The sequence below is a fragment of the Protomyctophum bolini genome (assembly GCF_963924005.1).
Source record: "Protomyctophum bolini genome assembly, chromosome: 12".
Lineage (NCBI taxonomy): Eukaryota > Metazoa > Chordata > Actinopteri > Myctophiformes > Myctophidae > Protomyctophum > Protomyctophum bolini.
In genome coordinates this window covers 3,896,858-3,914,128 of record NC_137873.1, presented here as the reverse complement: position 1 = coordinate 3,914,128, position 17,271 = coordinate 3,896,858, and the positions used below count along the sequence as shown (strand labels likewise).

Genomic DNA, 17,271 nt, shown 5'->3' with positions numbered 1-17,271 from the left:
TGGGGATAATATTATACTTGCAAATTGCAAGTATAATATTATCCCCATATCTTAGTTTCACCAATGCGATTTCATTGCAAGTTGCAATGAAATCGCATTGCGTTTTCATTATAATACTGCTGGGTCGAACACACAGTCACAGCCTCGCGCTGCAATTGGCTAAGACTCCGCGTCACCCCCCACACAGACCCTCCTCCCAACACGACGCTTCCGTCCCGCGACATAAACAACAGTGGATATAAACAGATACAAACACATAGAGGGAGACAAAGGGAGAGTGTATGTCTACAGGGCAGCAGCTCAGCATCAAAATATAGGGGAAGATAGAGGGAATAAGGCCACAAATATAGATAGATAAATATGTTGATTTTTGGCTGAAAACTTGCCTATATCACCTTTAAGTGAAATCATTCTGCCGGGGACCCCCTGGAACCTTATCAAGGACCCCTGGAGGTCCCCAGATCGCACTTTGAGAACCATCGTTCTACATAATTCTGCTGGTGAATGAACTGATGTGTGGTGATGGCTCCGGTACGTACGTGTGGTGACGGTAGCAGTGACCGCCTGGCTGCGGCCCTGGTCTCTCAGAGCCACCAGGTTCACCGTGTACTCCTCCCCTGGCCTCAGGCCTGTCTGCAGGAAAGAGGTGATGGTGCTGGGCAGCTGAGCTGTCATCCCTCCATCGTTGTCCTGGAACAAGATAGCAAAAAAAAATACACAAAACAACAGAGATAAGAACAACTGTGGCCGTGTGGTTGTCAGCATGGTTTGACACTTTGGGGCAGTGGCGGCCTATAAAGTTTAGAGTAAGGTTCTCAGTTTTATTCCCTGGGCCAGCAGAATCTGGGTAGAGATTGCCAGGGAAGTGAACACTCACCCTACCATGAAAGTGCTTAAGTGCCCTTCAGCAAGGCAATTAAGCAACTAAAACTGCTCCAGTGGAGCTGCACAGTGGCCGACTGTATAGAGGGTATGCATGTGACATCATCATCGTACCCGGAAGTTATGCGTTAACGCCTATACTGAGTGGCAAAAAACCTACTTTCTGGCATTGACAGCCCCTACATCCAAACAGAAAAGTCCTATCTGATAGCATTAAACAACATTAAACTCACTTTGCCACTCACTTTATGCATGCACACACCCTCTATAAGACTGTGGTTGTACTGGACAGTTCCAGACATTGCTGAAAAGGAGCCTTGCCTTATCCCTCTCAACTTAAACTGTTCAATTCAATTCAATTCAAGTAATCATAATACTGTAAATATAAACAGCAAAATCCTCAGTGTTCATTTAAATATGAGAATGTAAAAGTGAACCTGTGGATGTCTCAAGACAGCATGCAGTCCATTAAATACAGGCCAAATGTTCAAGTGTTATTATGGAAGATAAAGGTAAAACAGGAAATACCTTCTTCTTTGTGGGGTTTTATGGCGGTTGGCATCCAAATAGTTGCATTACCGCCCCCTTCTGTTACTCTCACTTTTCTTACTTACAGTCTATCCCATAAACCAGTTTCTTTAATAAATCTGATCACCGTGCCTCTCCCCGTGTTATCCTCTGCTGCGCCAATTAACTTGGAAAAAGTGATTTCTTCAACTCCCACACCTCTCAGCTCTTCCACCATACTCTGATACTGTCTACAGTCTATAATGGCATGCTTCACCGATTCCTCCTCCTGGCAGTGTTCACATAGGCCTGTAGGACGTTTGCCCATCACCTTCAATGTTTTATTTAACGCACTGTGTCCCAACTTTAGCCGTGTTATTATTACTTCCTCTCTTCTGCATCCATTACTGTTCTTTCTACTTCCACCCACTTTACTTTGACTATTGTAATAATGCCTTCCTTTTCCTTCTCCATCCCATCTTTGCTGCCATTCTTCCATCACCTTCTTCCATATCATTGATTTAGCCTCTGCTTTACATATATAAATCTCCACCTCTATTTCCTCACTTAGCAGTGCTTCCTTGGCTAACACATCCACGGTTACATTTCCCTCAATCCCCACATGAGCTGCCTGGTACGCACATGAATTGTATTTCCACTCCCTTTTGGATCAGGTTATAGTGCACGTGAAGCACTCGATACATTAAGTCTTCTCTGCACTTTGATCTGAATGACATCAAGCTTTGTAGTACCGAGCTCGAGTCTGAGCACACCACCACCTTGTCTGGTCCTCCACCCACTGTAAAGCCATTAGTATTGCATACATTTCTACTGTGTATACTACACCCCCAGTTTATCTGGTGCCCGTCTATATATTGCACAGTTTAACCTAGGAACTACAAAGGCTGTCCCTGTTCTACCCATCTTTGAGAAAATGCCTTGTTTTGGGCATTTCCTGCTGAGAGCAGGGTTTTCTGGGCGGGGCTAAATACCTCACCTGATGATGACACACTGTGGTGTCATCAGAGTCACTGATGACATGACACCAGTCTTCTACAAGGTACGCCAGTCTTTTGATGCTTCACTATAGAGCGCACCGCCATCTTTTGGCCAGTGTGTCATGCTATATACCTTAGAGTGCATCACCACCTTTTGTCTAAAATAATTATTTCACTGCCTTCGGTGGACACCCCCAGTCATTGGCAGAAAAACTACAGCTTATTTATGATAATTGTTTTTTAATTATTCTAATTTGGCTGGGTGGTTTATAGTATAAACCACCCAGCCAAATTAGAATAATTAAAAAGCCAGACCATAGATACAGTGCATGGTATAAACTTTATACCATACTGTATCTAGGTCTGGCAAAAATGCAATACATAAGTTACATAACACTACATATAACTCATATTGGGTTAGGGTACTTCCAGTTTACAGGCTCTTTAAGTCCACACCGGCCGGGTTTAAACAGCACTGTTACCTTGTTTGCCTCTGTAGTGGAGGGGAACATGATTGTATTGCATATTTTATTGATGGTCGTTTTAGATGTGGTATTCAATGGGGTATTCAACTAGGCCGGGGGCTACAACTGTAGAATTATTGTGTGTGGGGGGCCGCACAGTGTGCGCACAAATCCTTAGATTCGGAGTCCAGCCTGCTACTGTATATATTTACAGTTGCTGACGTGTCTGCACTTTTTTGTCACGGTAATTCCTGTCCTCCGTGCTGTGCTGTGTGAGCAACTACAGTAGGTGTAGTCAAGAATAACAGTGGTTTGTTTTAATTCTTGCATATTTATTTGTTTATAATTATTGTTATTGTTATAGTTATTCTTACCCCCCCCCCCCCCCCCCACCCCTCTCTCTCTTTGGAATATTAAGAATCAACATCCTAGTCTTTAATATGCCATCCTAGTGTGGCATATTATTTCAACACAGAAATAATATGCCACACTTTTTTCAAGTTTGTTTTCTCTGAGAGTGTAAACAACTAACCATAACCCTTAGGAGCAACTATCCTTAATTCATACTTCACTGTACAATGAAAACTTTAGAAAAACGTCCTCCTAATGACATTTAAAACAGGGATGCCAGACATAATTATATGGCGAAATAATTATAAGCTCAATTTGTAATTCACTCCCTTCTAGCGTGGTGAATATGCAGCACATTTCAGCTGTGATCCTAGAATGCAAGTTCATTCGCCCGTTTTCTTTTTTTCTTTTCTTTTTTTTTTAAACGATAAATGACTTGCACAGTCAGTGTGGCGTTGTGGGGACAACATGAAGTCTGGCTACAGACATTCAGTGCATTAACGTTAACCTGACCCTGACATTCATCCATGTTGAATCCCTGCTATTCCCAACGGACCTGAGTTCCAAAGAATACATCCTACTGACAGACAGATGTTCAACTGCATTGCTGTGCCAGTTTTCCCCAAAAACATGGGCTGTCAAGGTTAAGTTCACATTTCGAATTAGCAATTATCCTTTGACTTCGCAAGTTTGCATACTCCAAGTCAAGAACACTATTAGGTCACATTGCGTAGTCATCGCCTCTAAATACTGGCATTAAATGGCATTAAACATCATTAAAGCAACCATGTATTCCATATACTATACGGCCTTGGACTTGAATAATATTACCATCGCCTCCGGCAAAGAAGAATAAACACTTTCTCAAAAGGCCTTGAACACTCATACAGGTGTTTCCAGTTACTCTCACTGATTATACAGTACTGCACGTCTAGTCAGGTTGAAGCTGTGTGGAGCTAAGTTATTATGTCATATACAGTATGGATAATAACCTATATATGAACAGCCAAACAGCAGTGTTAGGGAGCTGTCAATCAAAGACCTATTGCAGGGGTGTTAGACTGGGGGACAAGTGGGAAAGACTTACTAGGGGCCTCGAAAGCCTGGATTAAAAGTAAAAACAATCATCACATTCCGTGCTCAGCCAATCAAATCATCACATTCCGTGGTACAAACACACAACGCTGTGCATAGGAGGGTCAAACACGCCTCAAAAACACAAAACATGTCGCGTGTGGGGCCCACAGAGATTGCTTGTCCCAGGGCACAGAATTTGGTGCTACACCCCTTGTTAAGAGTAAATTCAACTACTTTGGCTCATCACACCTCACATATAATTCACCACAGTTATGAATATAACTGTATGTCTATATTTGGAAGAAGGAATATTAGAGTCTTCTTCTAAATCTTTAACTTCGACTCGGTGCTTCACAATATTATACTGGAGGGTATATACAGTAATTATCATACTTTGTGGAAACCCATTCTATAGCGTCACTGTACAGTATAGCAATCCAAAGCACAGAGGAACATGAAGGCAATAAAGAAAGGTTATACAGTTCATCAAAAAAGGTACAGTAGATTCCTCAAGAATTCAGTCAAATCAACTTTTCTGCAGACTGAGGCAATAATACTACCTATAATGTACAGTATATGAGGAAAGATATGTGCTCTGCTGCCCTGTTGGTGAGACATTGAAAGTCCTAATATCACTCATATCAATATTTGTATTTCATTTTTCAATGGTTGACAGACCTGATTGGCTGATTGACTGCTTACTTTCTTGACTGACTGATGGAATAATGTACAGTATTGACTAGAGGTGTAACGATATAGTAACTGCATCAACAAATCTATTTTAATTTCAAGAATCAAAGTATATCGAAATGTAAACAGCAACATTGACTATAGTATCGTATCGTTTTGCAATGCAAATTATCGATTGTATCAATACTATGTACTTGTGCATTGTATTTAGCTATTCTAACCATTTCCCTGCCAAAAAACATAGCCTGTGTTATTTGTCGGGAACAACGCTGCCAAAATACGTAGGCTACGTTTATTCAGTTGTATAAATGTGTTTGATCCGATCTAGTGGAAAGGCTATACTCACATTAGCTTCGGATCTGTTCGGATCTGTTGTTAGCTTAGACAATGGACTGCGCCGCCGTGCATGTGTGTGCACGCGCACGCACACTTTCAGTCGCTTTAGACTCCAAATCCCCCTCAAAGGCGGCATTTCTGGTCAAAACAGCGCTTTTTGTACAGAGCGTAGTGGTCGCAGTAATGGTGCCGGCCTGTACTTCTAATGCTCAAGGCAGAGAATAACGATAAATGTGTTCATGTCAAGGTACGGCTTTGTCTATGTGTTCATGTATGTATTTGTGCCAGAGAATCACTGTTTACTTATTTATATATCCATATTCATCCATTTTCCCTTAAAACACCTGCACTATCCATATGTTTCATACACAGATTTAATTTATTTGCTAAATAGTTACTGTAACGATTTTAAATCATTGAATCGTATCGTCATAATGAGCCAATAATCATCGTCCATGTATCGTATCGTCATCCATGCATCGTGATACGTATCGTATCACTGTTAAAAGGTATCGTTACACCTCTAGTATTGACACATATCACCTTGTTAAATACAAACAATGTCACAGCTTACTTTGTTAAATCTCATGCCCTGTGCTTCAGCTCTCTCTTTATCAATTATGTTGGTGAAGAAGCCTGTGTTTTTTCCTCGTTGGCCAAAGCTTTTATACCGGCTTCCATTACGAGATTGTCCAAATGCACAATCCCCATTGCTGGATTAAATTCAAAGGGGGTGGGACTGCAGGCCGCTATAACCGCTAATATGATTTCCCCGGTGGCACAAAGGAGAAAGGGAAGTAGGGGTAGAGGGAACGACGTATAGACAAGGAGGAGGTGCAGTTACTACAGTATACAACAAAGGATGGAGGTGTGGAATGGTGGTTGGAATGCAGAGAAGAGAGGGAAGAAGTGAAAGGGGGGATGACGAAGGGGAAGAAGAAGAGAATATAGCTGCAAGCAGCGATAAGGCGGGACCAAGAAAGAAGACGATACGCAATAAGAACAATATGCACAGATAAGAATCATGGGCTGTTCAGAACGGTTGGGAGATGCGCCGTGAGCTTGTGGATCGTCTATTTCCGGCACACGAGTCGACACCGTTTTACCACAAAGTAAATCTGGCAGAACGTGCTCACATCAATGCCTGCCAGTCTGCCAAGTCTCAACAATATCATCACTGGCTTGTTATTGTGTTTTCAGAACGTCTTTGTTTAATGGTTGTAAGTGACTCAACACTCATCTCACGCTGATAGTAAGCAGCGTGCCACGTGGGTTGTGAAAGTGGCACCTCCAGGGTCCTCCGTATGGAAGAACAACTATTAAAACAGCTACCTCTAATGTTCTCATTGTTAAAATAAAATGCTAGTATTTACATGACTTGTAACTTAAACAAAAACATAGTTTTCAACTTGGAAAGGAAACGTCTCAAGCATGCAAGTAGAAAGTTAAAAGAAAATCACACCCATGTGAAATGAGGGGCACTCTTAATAATAGCAAGAAACAGAGATACAAGGTATGGAGGGCTTGAAACAGAGAAGGAGTTGGGAAAGACAGAGGAGACAGCCAACAGTCACTTGATCCTTGAAGCCTCTCTCTCTCTCTCTCTCTCTCTCTCTGTCGTTCCTTTTTCATTGTAAACCCAAAAGATGACAACAGCAACCAAAAGGGGAGAATAAAGTCGCCATAAGCCTGTCCAAGCCAAAGTCTAGTCTCTGAAACGGAGGAAAACCAATTACCGTGAGAGGGCATATACGATTAGAGAGTACCTGAAGAACTTGCAGTTTACTGAGGGAATTAAAGAGAAAGGCTTTAGCTTGCTGACTTTGGTCTAAGGAAGGTCTTGTTCTCAGCAAAGGGTTTGATGTCTCATCCTTCTAATAGCCAATAAGCTTTAGGCAATCCTCCTTGTCTGATTTGGTGCAGGCTTGGAGCTGAACACGGGCCAAGAAGGTCCACAGAATCTCTTCAGTTTAGTACAGTAGCTCAATCTCCCTCTGCTTCCCCTTATCACAGTACCTTCCAAGCCTCGGTTTCAGGCTTACTTAACTGCCAAAAGAAAAGCCTGGTCACAACGTTAGGCAGAGAAGCAATCGGCGGATGTATCCTCCGGAACATCCGTCAAATGTATTTCCCCCGGATACGATATTTCCCCGACCAATCACATCATTTGCGGAGATTTGTAAAGCATCAACGTCATTTCCTTGGGCAATACTTCCGCTAAAATCCTGCAACTTCCACTGATAGTCTTTTCAGCGTAGGTCTTGCCCAGGGTGGTACCTTCCTATATCCTCCTTTCCTCACAGTACCTTCCTATATCCTCCTTTCTCACAGTACTTTCCTATATCCTCCTTTCCTCACAGTACCTTCCTATATCCTCCTTTCCTCACAGTACCTTCCTATATCCTCCTTTTCTCACAGTACCTTCCTATATCCTCCTTTTCTCACAGTCCCTTCTTATATCCTCCTTTCTCACAGTCCCTTCTTATATCCTCCTTTCTCACAGTCCCTTCTTATATCCTCCTTTCTCACAGTCCCTTCTTATATCCTCCTTTCTCACAGTCCCTTCCTATATCCTCCTTTCTTGATACTGGTATGAATATAGAAATTCTCCATTACAAGTAATAGCCCAGACTTCAAAATTGGCTTACTAAATTTATGTACTAAACTTAAGTATTGGCATCAACATTTATTTTAAGTACCAAAAGTAAAAAGTACTAATTTTACGGAATGTGCCGTTAGAAGTTCTCAAATGTATGCAAATCGTAAGAACTAATAATAATCCAAATCTACAAAGTAACTGTAACTAAAGTTGTCAAATAATTGTAGTGGAGTAAAAGTACAATATTTGCCTCTTAAATGTAGTGGAGTAGAAGTAAAAGTACTAACATTTTGTATACATACTCAAGTAAAGTACAAATACCTCAAAGTTGTACTTAAGTAAATGTACTTAGTTACTTTCCTCCACTGCTCACAGTATCTTCCCATCCTCCTTCTGCTTTCTGGGTTAACATTCAAAGTCTGATGAAAATAGTCTATGTTTTTCTTTTTTTCCTCTGTAGATCAATTCTACTGCATGGCCCACAGGGAAAATGTAATCTAGTGTTATGACGTATGTGCGTGCATGTGTGCGGGTGTGTGTGCAAGTGTATGATTTGTTTTACGCATTTTCAGGATGATGTATCTATGCATTCACACACACGCACGCAACACGCGTGCATGTGTGTGAATGCATAGATGCATGTGCACGCGCACACACACGGTGCATTGTGCACCACTTTACCTGTGCTTCAGCCAGTGATGAAGCCTTTAAAACTCTCTCTCACACGCACACACACACACACACACACACACACACACACACACACACACACACACACACACACACACACACACACACACACACACACACACACACACGCAGTGTGTGTCTTACCTTGGGGATGAAGCTGATCTCCCATCCGTCAAAGGAATAGTACATGGGTTTCCACTGCACCTCAACCATGGTCTCCGTGATCGATTTGAAGAGTAAACCATTGGGATTGGACAGATCTGGAACGGTAGCAGAAATGTATCACTGGCCTCCACTGGCCCGTCCCATCATAAAACATGACCACGCCATCTCCTCCTCATACAATTTACGCTCTTAATCCAGAGCCATTTACAAAAAGCATGGGAATACAATACTCCCATCCGCTGGACTGCACTCTTCCTTTCTGATCTTGCATTCCTTATTTCATTCCTTTGTTTTTCTTTTCTTTTTCCACTCTAAAGCCTGATTTATATTTTGTTGTAGGCTACTGTACGTTGTGTATGGCAAACAGCCAATATAATATTACTAAGATTTTCAGGCGATGGGGTTATTTTTTTTAAGGAATTTGTTTAGAGAGGAGAAGAGAGGAGAGGAGACTCATTGTGAGTGGTGGCTCTCTATTTGTCATGGCAGACAGAAAGCAAAATGCAAAAGCAAAAACATTGTTATAGACTTAACAAACATTTCTTCATACATAAACAAATCAATGCATGAAAAATGCCATTATAGCTTGGACCAATTCTCCCAGTGGAACTGGATGCTTTATATAGATATGTAAATTACTATCCGTCAAGTCATCTTTGGAGAAGTTTAAATGTGTATTTCCCTGTTTTTGAGAGGAGCTGCTACTGCACGTGAACATTCAGTAATTGAGCTAAATTGATTAAAGTTCAACGTTCAACATACTGTTTCATTAAAAAGGCATTCAAATTCAGAATGTCTGACTGTGTTTTAAGGAAACATAGCCAAAACTATCTACTAACCTTCTTTTGAAACACTGAAAGGCTCATGAACCTCAAAATGTAATGAAGAGTTCTGAAAATACAAACTTTTCCCCGGCCATTACTGATGTAATTTTCCGGCAAATCAGTTCCTACATTCCTCGCAATATCACAATCAGTGCATGCTCATGCAGCTCACACATTCCATTAATAAAACTCACATTTCAGTTTTCTTTCCACACAGCTGTGCCTGTGCTAATCAATCCAAATCATCACATCGTCCATTTCCTGATTCAATTTGGAGAAAGGCCCATAAATCACAGCATATCAAAATGCTCCCACCAAGCTTAATTGCCCGAAATTATTGTTATAATTTCAGTTAAATTAACTTATCTCTCACCTAGGCAGCAACTGTATGATCTCCAATGAGAGAGTATGGATTAGGTTGACAGAGCAGATGCTTATAAATGGACATTTGCCTTTGAAAATAGATGATAATTCCGGTGTTTGGTTGCATTTTGTGTATTTCTGACTAACACTGAAGTTAACGTTAGAGTCCTGCTTTCGGTGGCTGAGCTGGACATTCCACTTTTTTCTTCATTCAGTCATTTTGTTTGGGTCCAGCACCGAATTCTGAAACTGGGATGTGCATATCGCTTTCCTGCTTTACATGAGCTGGCATTAATACAACGCATTCAGCGTTCTCTCACAATCGACAGAAGGAATTCACTGACAAAGAAAGTCTTTACATTATGCCTACAGTAGATTGTTCTAGCGGCGACGCATAATAATAAGAAATACGGGGCTTTGAAAGTCCTGTTTTAACGGAGTGTAAATGGGGCTGGATGTAAAGAACCCATAGCTGGTGGGGACGGAGGCGTTGCATAGAGACCGGCTCAACGTTAAAAGGTAAAAGGACCGTCTCCACTCTCTTGGGGGGGGGGGGGGGGGGGGGGGTACGAACACGTTCGTAGTTGGCTGATGCCGTACCCTATAGCTGGGGGGAAGGTCCGAATATGTTCGGGGATGGCGCAGAAAGAATAATACATTTTCTTCTCAACCCGCAAACTTGACATGAAAGAAAAATGGCCGCCGTATGAATATAGTCAATTGGTACAGTAGGCCTACTAGTGCAGGGTTCCACGAAACAGCCCTTTGGAGCTTGTTAGTGCAGTGCACATTTAACCACTGGGTCTCCCAGGGGTCTATAAACTGCCTCTACAAAAACAGCTGCTATATTTCAGCTGAATGTTTGCCTATCATGACATGCCCAGTGAGACTAGAGCTCAAGTGGTTAGACAGAGCAGACACATGAGCAGAACATGAGCCAGTCTGAGAGGTGCATGGTTCCATCCTGCAACCTATTCAATTATTGAATGTTTCACTAGCTATTCAAACCCCCATGGAAAAGTGTATGTGCCAAGACAACCAAAACACACTCATTCTCTTTCTCTCTCTCTCTCTCATGCACGCACACACGCACGCACACACACGCACGCACACAAGACACTCACAGGTGGACATGATGATGCTGGCTGGTACACTGATGGTGTTGTTGATGACAGCAAAGACATTGATGTTGTACTCCATGCCGGCCACCAGCTCAGAAATGGTGCAGGAGGTGACGTTCCCCGGGACCCTAATCTCCAGCTGCACACCTGAGAGAGAGAGAGAGAGAGAGAGAGAGAGAGAGAGAGAGAGAGAGAGAGAACATTAGAGAGAGAGAGAGAACATTAGAGAGAGAGAGAGAGAGAGAGAGAGAGAGAGAGAGAGAGAGAGAGAGAGAGAGAGAGACACACAGACAGACAGACAGACAGACAGACAGACAGACAGACAGACAGACAGACAGACAGCTCTTTGCACCGACCTCCTTGGGTGCTGGGGGTGTAGGTCACTAGGAAATCTGTGAGCACCACTGACCCCTCCCACTCCAGGTCAATGGTACGTTCCGACGCTCCACGTACTCTCAGGTTCATGGCAGGTGCAACTGTTGAGAGAGAGGGGGGGGGGGGGGGGTGGGGAGGTGAGGTCTGTTTTAAAAAATATTTATACTGTTGCTGTCGGGCAGAAACATCATATCTCCATGTCTTAACTGTTTAGGTCCTTTTCCGATTGTCGGTGAGAGGCGTGCGTTTATTTTTCACGTGCAGTGAAGTTGAGGGGAGATTACGCGATGGGTGCGGTCCCGTGAAATTGTCGCGCGCGTGCTCATTCCGTGCACACGCCCGCGGGCGACTATAGTGTGTGGTGACCTTTCTTTACACGCTTATGCGTCCCATGCCGCTCATGAGCAGACCTGCGTCACTCGCTCCCCATCTGAAAGGACCTTTTGTGTTATCTTTTTTAAAATGAATGCCCTTGTCTACTTGATCATACTACACCATCACACGAATGTATCAAAAGTAGCAGATCTACAAGCTCGAAACGTGGCGTGAAGCGACACGTTTCGAGCTTGTCGATCTAATACTTTTGCTGTTTTTGAAATGTCACAGTTTTGGACATTTCCACCCAACAGAAACACGTATTCGAACAGAATGGGGAAATTGAATGAATAATATGCTTTCAGTTTCACTGAATAATTAAATCACAACACGCTAATTACAAAGCAAATGTTTAGCCAGTGCCGGTAGTGCTAAACTATGAAACGCAGGCTCCATGTGGTGTTACTGAAAGCATACCTACTTTGGCTTTCAAATGGTGTGCGCCCAAGGCACACCAAAGGCCCACCTGTATTCATATCTGTGCTAAATAGCCTCTATAACAAGTCCTATCACCTTTATCCTTCTGCAAGCTCACAACATGTGGCAGTCGAAAATAATTAACACGAATCAAATTCATACATAAATAAATATGTATTTGCCCGTAATCAAATGCATACAATAGCGACGGCAGATTAAAAGCATAGCTTTTTCTCACAAATTATTGATGAATGTGTGGGCATTGGTTGTCACAAAATCTCGAGGCACAACTGGATGTGTCTCTCTCTTCTTCTCCGTTTGTGTTCGGTGTGCATCCATCCTCGCAACACGTTGTGACATTGTAGATCAGACCCAAAAAACGTAAGAATATGCATGGCCTTTGGCAAGACGGAGATAACAGCTTCCTACAGCACAGGAACATATCTACAAGAAATCGGAAGTGAATAAATTCATAATTCATAATAGCAGAATGAATATTCAGAGGAGACATAATAACGCAAGGGAACAAATACCAAGGAGGTATACCCTCCATGAGCCACATGGAAGAGCCACAGAAGAGAAGAGAAGAGAAGAGAAGAGAAGAGAAGAGAAGAGAAGAGAAGAGAAGAGAAGACTAAACCCCTTGGTGGCTTGTCGAGAGCTCAGCTCTCTCTAACTCCGGGAAGAGAGAGTGAATGGTGCGTGCGTGCACATCCCATCCTGTGAAGGAGTCAGTCAGTCCCCAAGTGGCAACGGCAGGTTGCACGCGAACAAGGAGAGCCATTGGCATTCACACAGGCAACATGGCAGGCGCCAAACCATAAAACCTAAGAGGCTGCGCTGAATGTAAAACAGAGGGGTGGGGGGGGGGGGGCTGCATAAACATGAGTGAAACAGCTCACAGTCTGTCTGTCTCTGCCAGGCCCGCCAGCCCCCCCCCCCCCCCCCCCCCCCTTCTCATTTCCCTTCATCTGACACAGATAACAGAGCAGGAGAGAAGGGTGTGAGGAAAAAGGTGGAAGAGCTAGGGGGAGAAGAAGCAGGGCTTTGGGGATGGAGAGAAGGGGAGGTAGAGTGACGCACAGGGAGGAGGAATCTGCACGGAAACAGAGGGAGAGGAAGACAGTATATGAGACGAGACATCTGTGGTGTAGAATTAAATTTGGACGATTGACAGGCCATTGACTCTGATTTAGAGAGGAACAGAGGGCAGAGAGTAGGACATATGCACGCACGCACGCACGCACGCACGCACGCACGCACACACACACACACACACACACACACACACACACACACACACACACACACACACACACACACACACACACACACACACACACACACACACACACACACACACACACACACACACACACACACACACACACACACACACACACACACACACACGCACACAAGAACGCACATGTAAGAGACGGAAACATGACGAAGACAAGGATGACGGCAGATGGACAAACGGACAGGCACACAGAAAAAAGGACAGGCCTCTCATGGGTCTGATGGCGTGATTAACAGGCTCTCGTCTCACTCGTCATCTCCCCCTCTCTGTGATCCAGGGCTCTGTTGGCGCAGCGCTAAGCCGTCCCCGGAGAGCGCTTGGATGTTCCAACAGCCGTTTGAGTTACTTCCACGCGCCTCGAAACAGATGGGCCCTTAGCCTGCTCACTACCAAAGACTGACCCTGCTGCGGCAGGGGGGGCGGGGGGCAGGTAGTCCTGTGGCATTCTCTACTACACTAGATTTATCTTTTACACTGGACTGCTGCCAAATTAACCACATGTAACGCGCTCTCATTCCTATTATGGGCATATCATACTAGGTGAGGATTCAGCTACAATAGATGAACGTTCTGTGAAAATAAGTGAACAATTTTGCCAAGCACATTTTTGCCAAGCACTTATACCCGCCTGAGCTATTTTCAGGCAGGCAAGATATCTGCAGCAGTTGCTCTGCTCAGAAATAATATAAATCCATGCTGAGTCAGGCTTTATAACTTCAACCTTGCAATGTAAGGCTATAGTTATATTGTACAAAAAAATATCAAAGGAGAATTTATCTTGCCCATTATTAGAGTAACATCACACCCAACTCTACCAGTACATAGTTTCCTTTAATTTCTTGCTTTAGTTTTTCAACTAGGTAAAAAAGAGTCACTGCAGTTCAGTAAATGAAATAAAATGACTCAAGTATAGCTGTAGATATTATTCACTCATGTAATGTTTTACACCGCGTTCAAAAATTCAATATCAAGAGGTTTCTTTGTGTTGTAATAGTGCTGAAATGTCTCAGCTCTTCAACTGAGATTGAATTGGCCCATTGATCTGAGATACTGTAGTTACAGTATGGATACCTGAACAAGTGAACATGTACTGTATGGCCATTCCACTGCTGAGAAGAAGAGACATATTGATCCGAGGCCTCTGTCTAAAGATGACTTGCCAAAGGTTATTCAGATGGTTCTACACGAATGCTTTGTTGCTGCATAATCAATGTGCTATAATACACTCCTACCCCCACTTGCTTTGCATAAGTGCTGGTGCAAAAAAATGACTTGAGCATGCACTAGGTTTCTGTTCACTTTATACACTGGGACCGGTGAAGACAGACGAGGTGAGATTAAAGCTCTGGGTAATCACACTTTTCTAATTGAACCTCTATTTAACCACTTTAACCCTGCTGTCCCAAATTCGGACAATTATAAATGAGAAGAAAAAAAACATACAAATTGTTTGAAATTGTTGTCATAAATAGCAGATGTAGAAGATCACAGCATGGAAAGCCACGACTTGTTTTGAGCTTGTTAGATCGGATGTAGATTTTCTGTATTTTCAGTATAGTTTTATTCATTGGCTTTATACAGTGGAAGAAATAAGTCTTTGCTATCTTGTAGATGTTTCAGTTTGCCCACTGACAAAGAAATAAATGGTCTATGGTAGGTTTATTTTAACAAGCCAGAGGACACAGACATGTCTTGTAGTTACTAGTCACCAGTTTGCACACATCTCAGGACGGATTCGTGCTTCAAAATGCGAAACACAAAATGAATAAATGAATCGCCCTCAGTCTGGGACTCAAGACCTCTCCCCATGGGGTATGATGAGATCAGCCCAGAACTACATGGTCGGAACTTGTTAATGATCTCAAGCTGGGACCACAGTCACCCAGAAAACCATTGGTAACACATTACCAACGTAATGGATTAAAATCCTGCAGTGCTTGCAAGGTCTCTCTGCTCAAGAAGGCACATAAACATTATACAGGCCAGTCCGAAGTTTGTCAATGGATCCCTGAGTGATTCAGAGAAGTGATGTGGTCAGGTGAGACCAAAATCCATTTGGCATCAACTCGACTCGCCATATTTGGAGGAAGAGAGATGACTGTATAACCCCAAGAACACCATCCGTGAAGCGTGGAGGTCGAAATGCTTTGGGGGTGTTTCGCTGCTAGAGGGACAGGATGACTTCAGCGCATTGAGGGGAGGATAGACGGAGCCATGTACCGTGAAATATTGGGTGACAACCTCCTTTTTTGAGTTTCCTGGCTGAGGGAAGGAGTCCATATCCCTCAGCTATAGGTAACTCAAAGAAATTGGTTGTGGCTGGGTCGATGACGATGACCCAAAACATACGACCACGGCGACAAAGGCCTGGCTCAAGAAGAAGCACATTAAGACATTAATCCCATACAGTACATGTAGGACATCTGTGGAGGGAGCTGAAGCTTTGAGTTGCCAATAAGGGACAGCCTTGAAACCTTGAGGATTCGGAGAGGATCTGCAAAGAGGAGCGAACCCAAATCCCCCTGAGATGTACACGCACACCTGGGGACCAACTACGAGAAACGTCTCACCTCTGTGATTGTTAACAAGGGTACCAAGTCATGTTTCTCTAAAGGGGGATCAAAAAAAAAAAAAAACGTTTTTTCTCCTCTCCTGAACAGAACTTTGCCGCCATGACGCGACATGTCTCTGTATCAAAAAGAGTCACATTATGGTCTGAGCACCGACTGGCTGAGCCACCACTGATTCTCATTCTAACGGGGCAACTTGCTGAAGGTTATTCAGGAATCTCGCCTGCGGTCTTATAAGCTCTCATTAGTTCTAATCAGTATGCCATCATACTGTAGATGATCCATCTGCCGATATCCGCCAAACTCGGAGGCTCAGAGGTAAATCTGAATACTAATCCATGCTCTGTCCCAGGACAGTGGCGCTGCGCACCCCAAAATAGCAGACCTGTACGACCCCCCCCCCCCCCCCATGTATGTTGTTTTCCCGGTACGGCAGAGGTTTTTCAACTGCCCCTAGCAGCCTATAACGGTAAGGCAGACCAGAATTGGAGTCGATGTATTGGATGCAGCTCAAAGTGAACTTTACTCAGCTATCTAGTTTGTCACTGTCCAACCTTCATAGCCTGTGTTATTAAAGAGAAACGGGCAACAATGGAGAAAATCGGCGATCGAACATCGGCTAAAGTGTCCGTTTTCAACACGTTTTGCCATTATCTCTGGAACGGAAAGTCCAATCTATGCTCAGTTCAAAGCTTTTTGGAAGCGTGACTTTGAGGACATTCTGAATCCAAGGGCCCTCGTTGACTCAGGGCCCCTGTGCACGTGCACACTTGGCACTTGGCTCTTGTAGGTCTGCTGGTTTTGAAAAGTGTCGAGTGGCAAACATCATGAATCAGGCATCATACAAAAAACGAAACCTTGTTTACATAGTATGTAGCATATCGTGTTTGCTTAAAAGGCAGATTGTGGACTCGATACTTTAAATAACCTTGTTGTTTTTTTCTCTGGCATGGTTTCCCCCAGTCATCAACATCTAACAACACCTCAGCCACCCGAGTGCACATTACAGCTCATGACATTGCAACACCTCAGCGCTTCACCACACTGCTGTTCGCGGGCTTGTTATGTGTGCGATGTTCTTCACATTTATGCATGAAAACTCAATTAGTCTGTGTTTGTGTGAACTAAGCACATCTGTGGGGGTCAGACATGGAAGCGGGATAT

At 43.4% G+C, this 17,271-nt stretch overlaps 1 protein-coding gene across 1 annotated transcript in view; it reads right to left on the bottom strand.

Moving 5' to 3' along the window:
* tnr (tenascin R (restrictin, janusin)) overlaps positions 1 to 17,271 on the bottom strand; it is a gene marked incomplete at its 5' end in the record, with an annotated part of 107,458 nt that overhangs the window by 76,284 nt on the left and 13,903 nt on the right. Inside the window, 4 exons of the mRNA XM_080777902.1 lie at positions 540 to 690; positions 8,739 to 8,854; positions 11,071 to 11,214; positions 11,424 to 11,543. Of these exons, the coding sequence (XP_080634028.1) occupies positions 540 to 690; positions 8,739 to 8,854; positions 11,071 to 11,214; positions 11,424 to 11,543 (531 nt within the window). The remainder of the gene's footprint in view (positions 1 to 539; positions 691 to 8,738; positions 8,855 to 11,070; positions 11,215 to 11,423; positions 11,544 to 17,271) is intronic.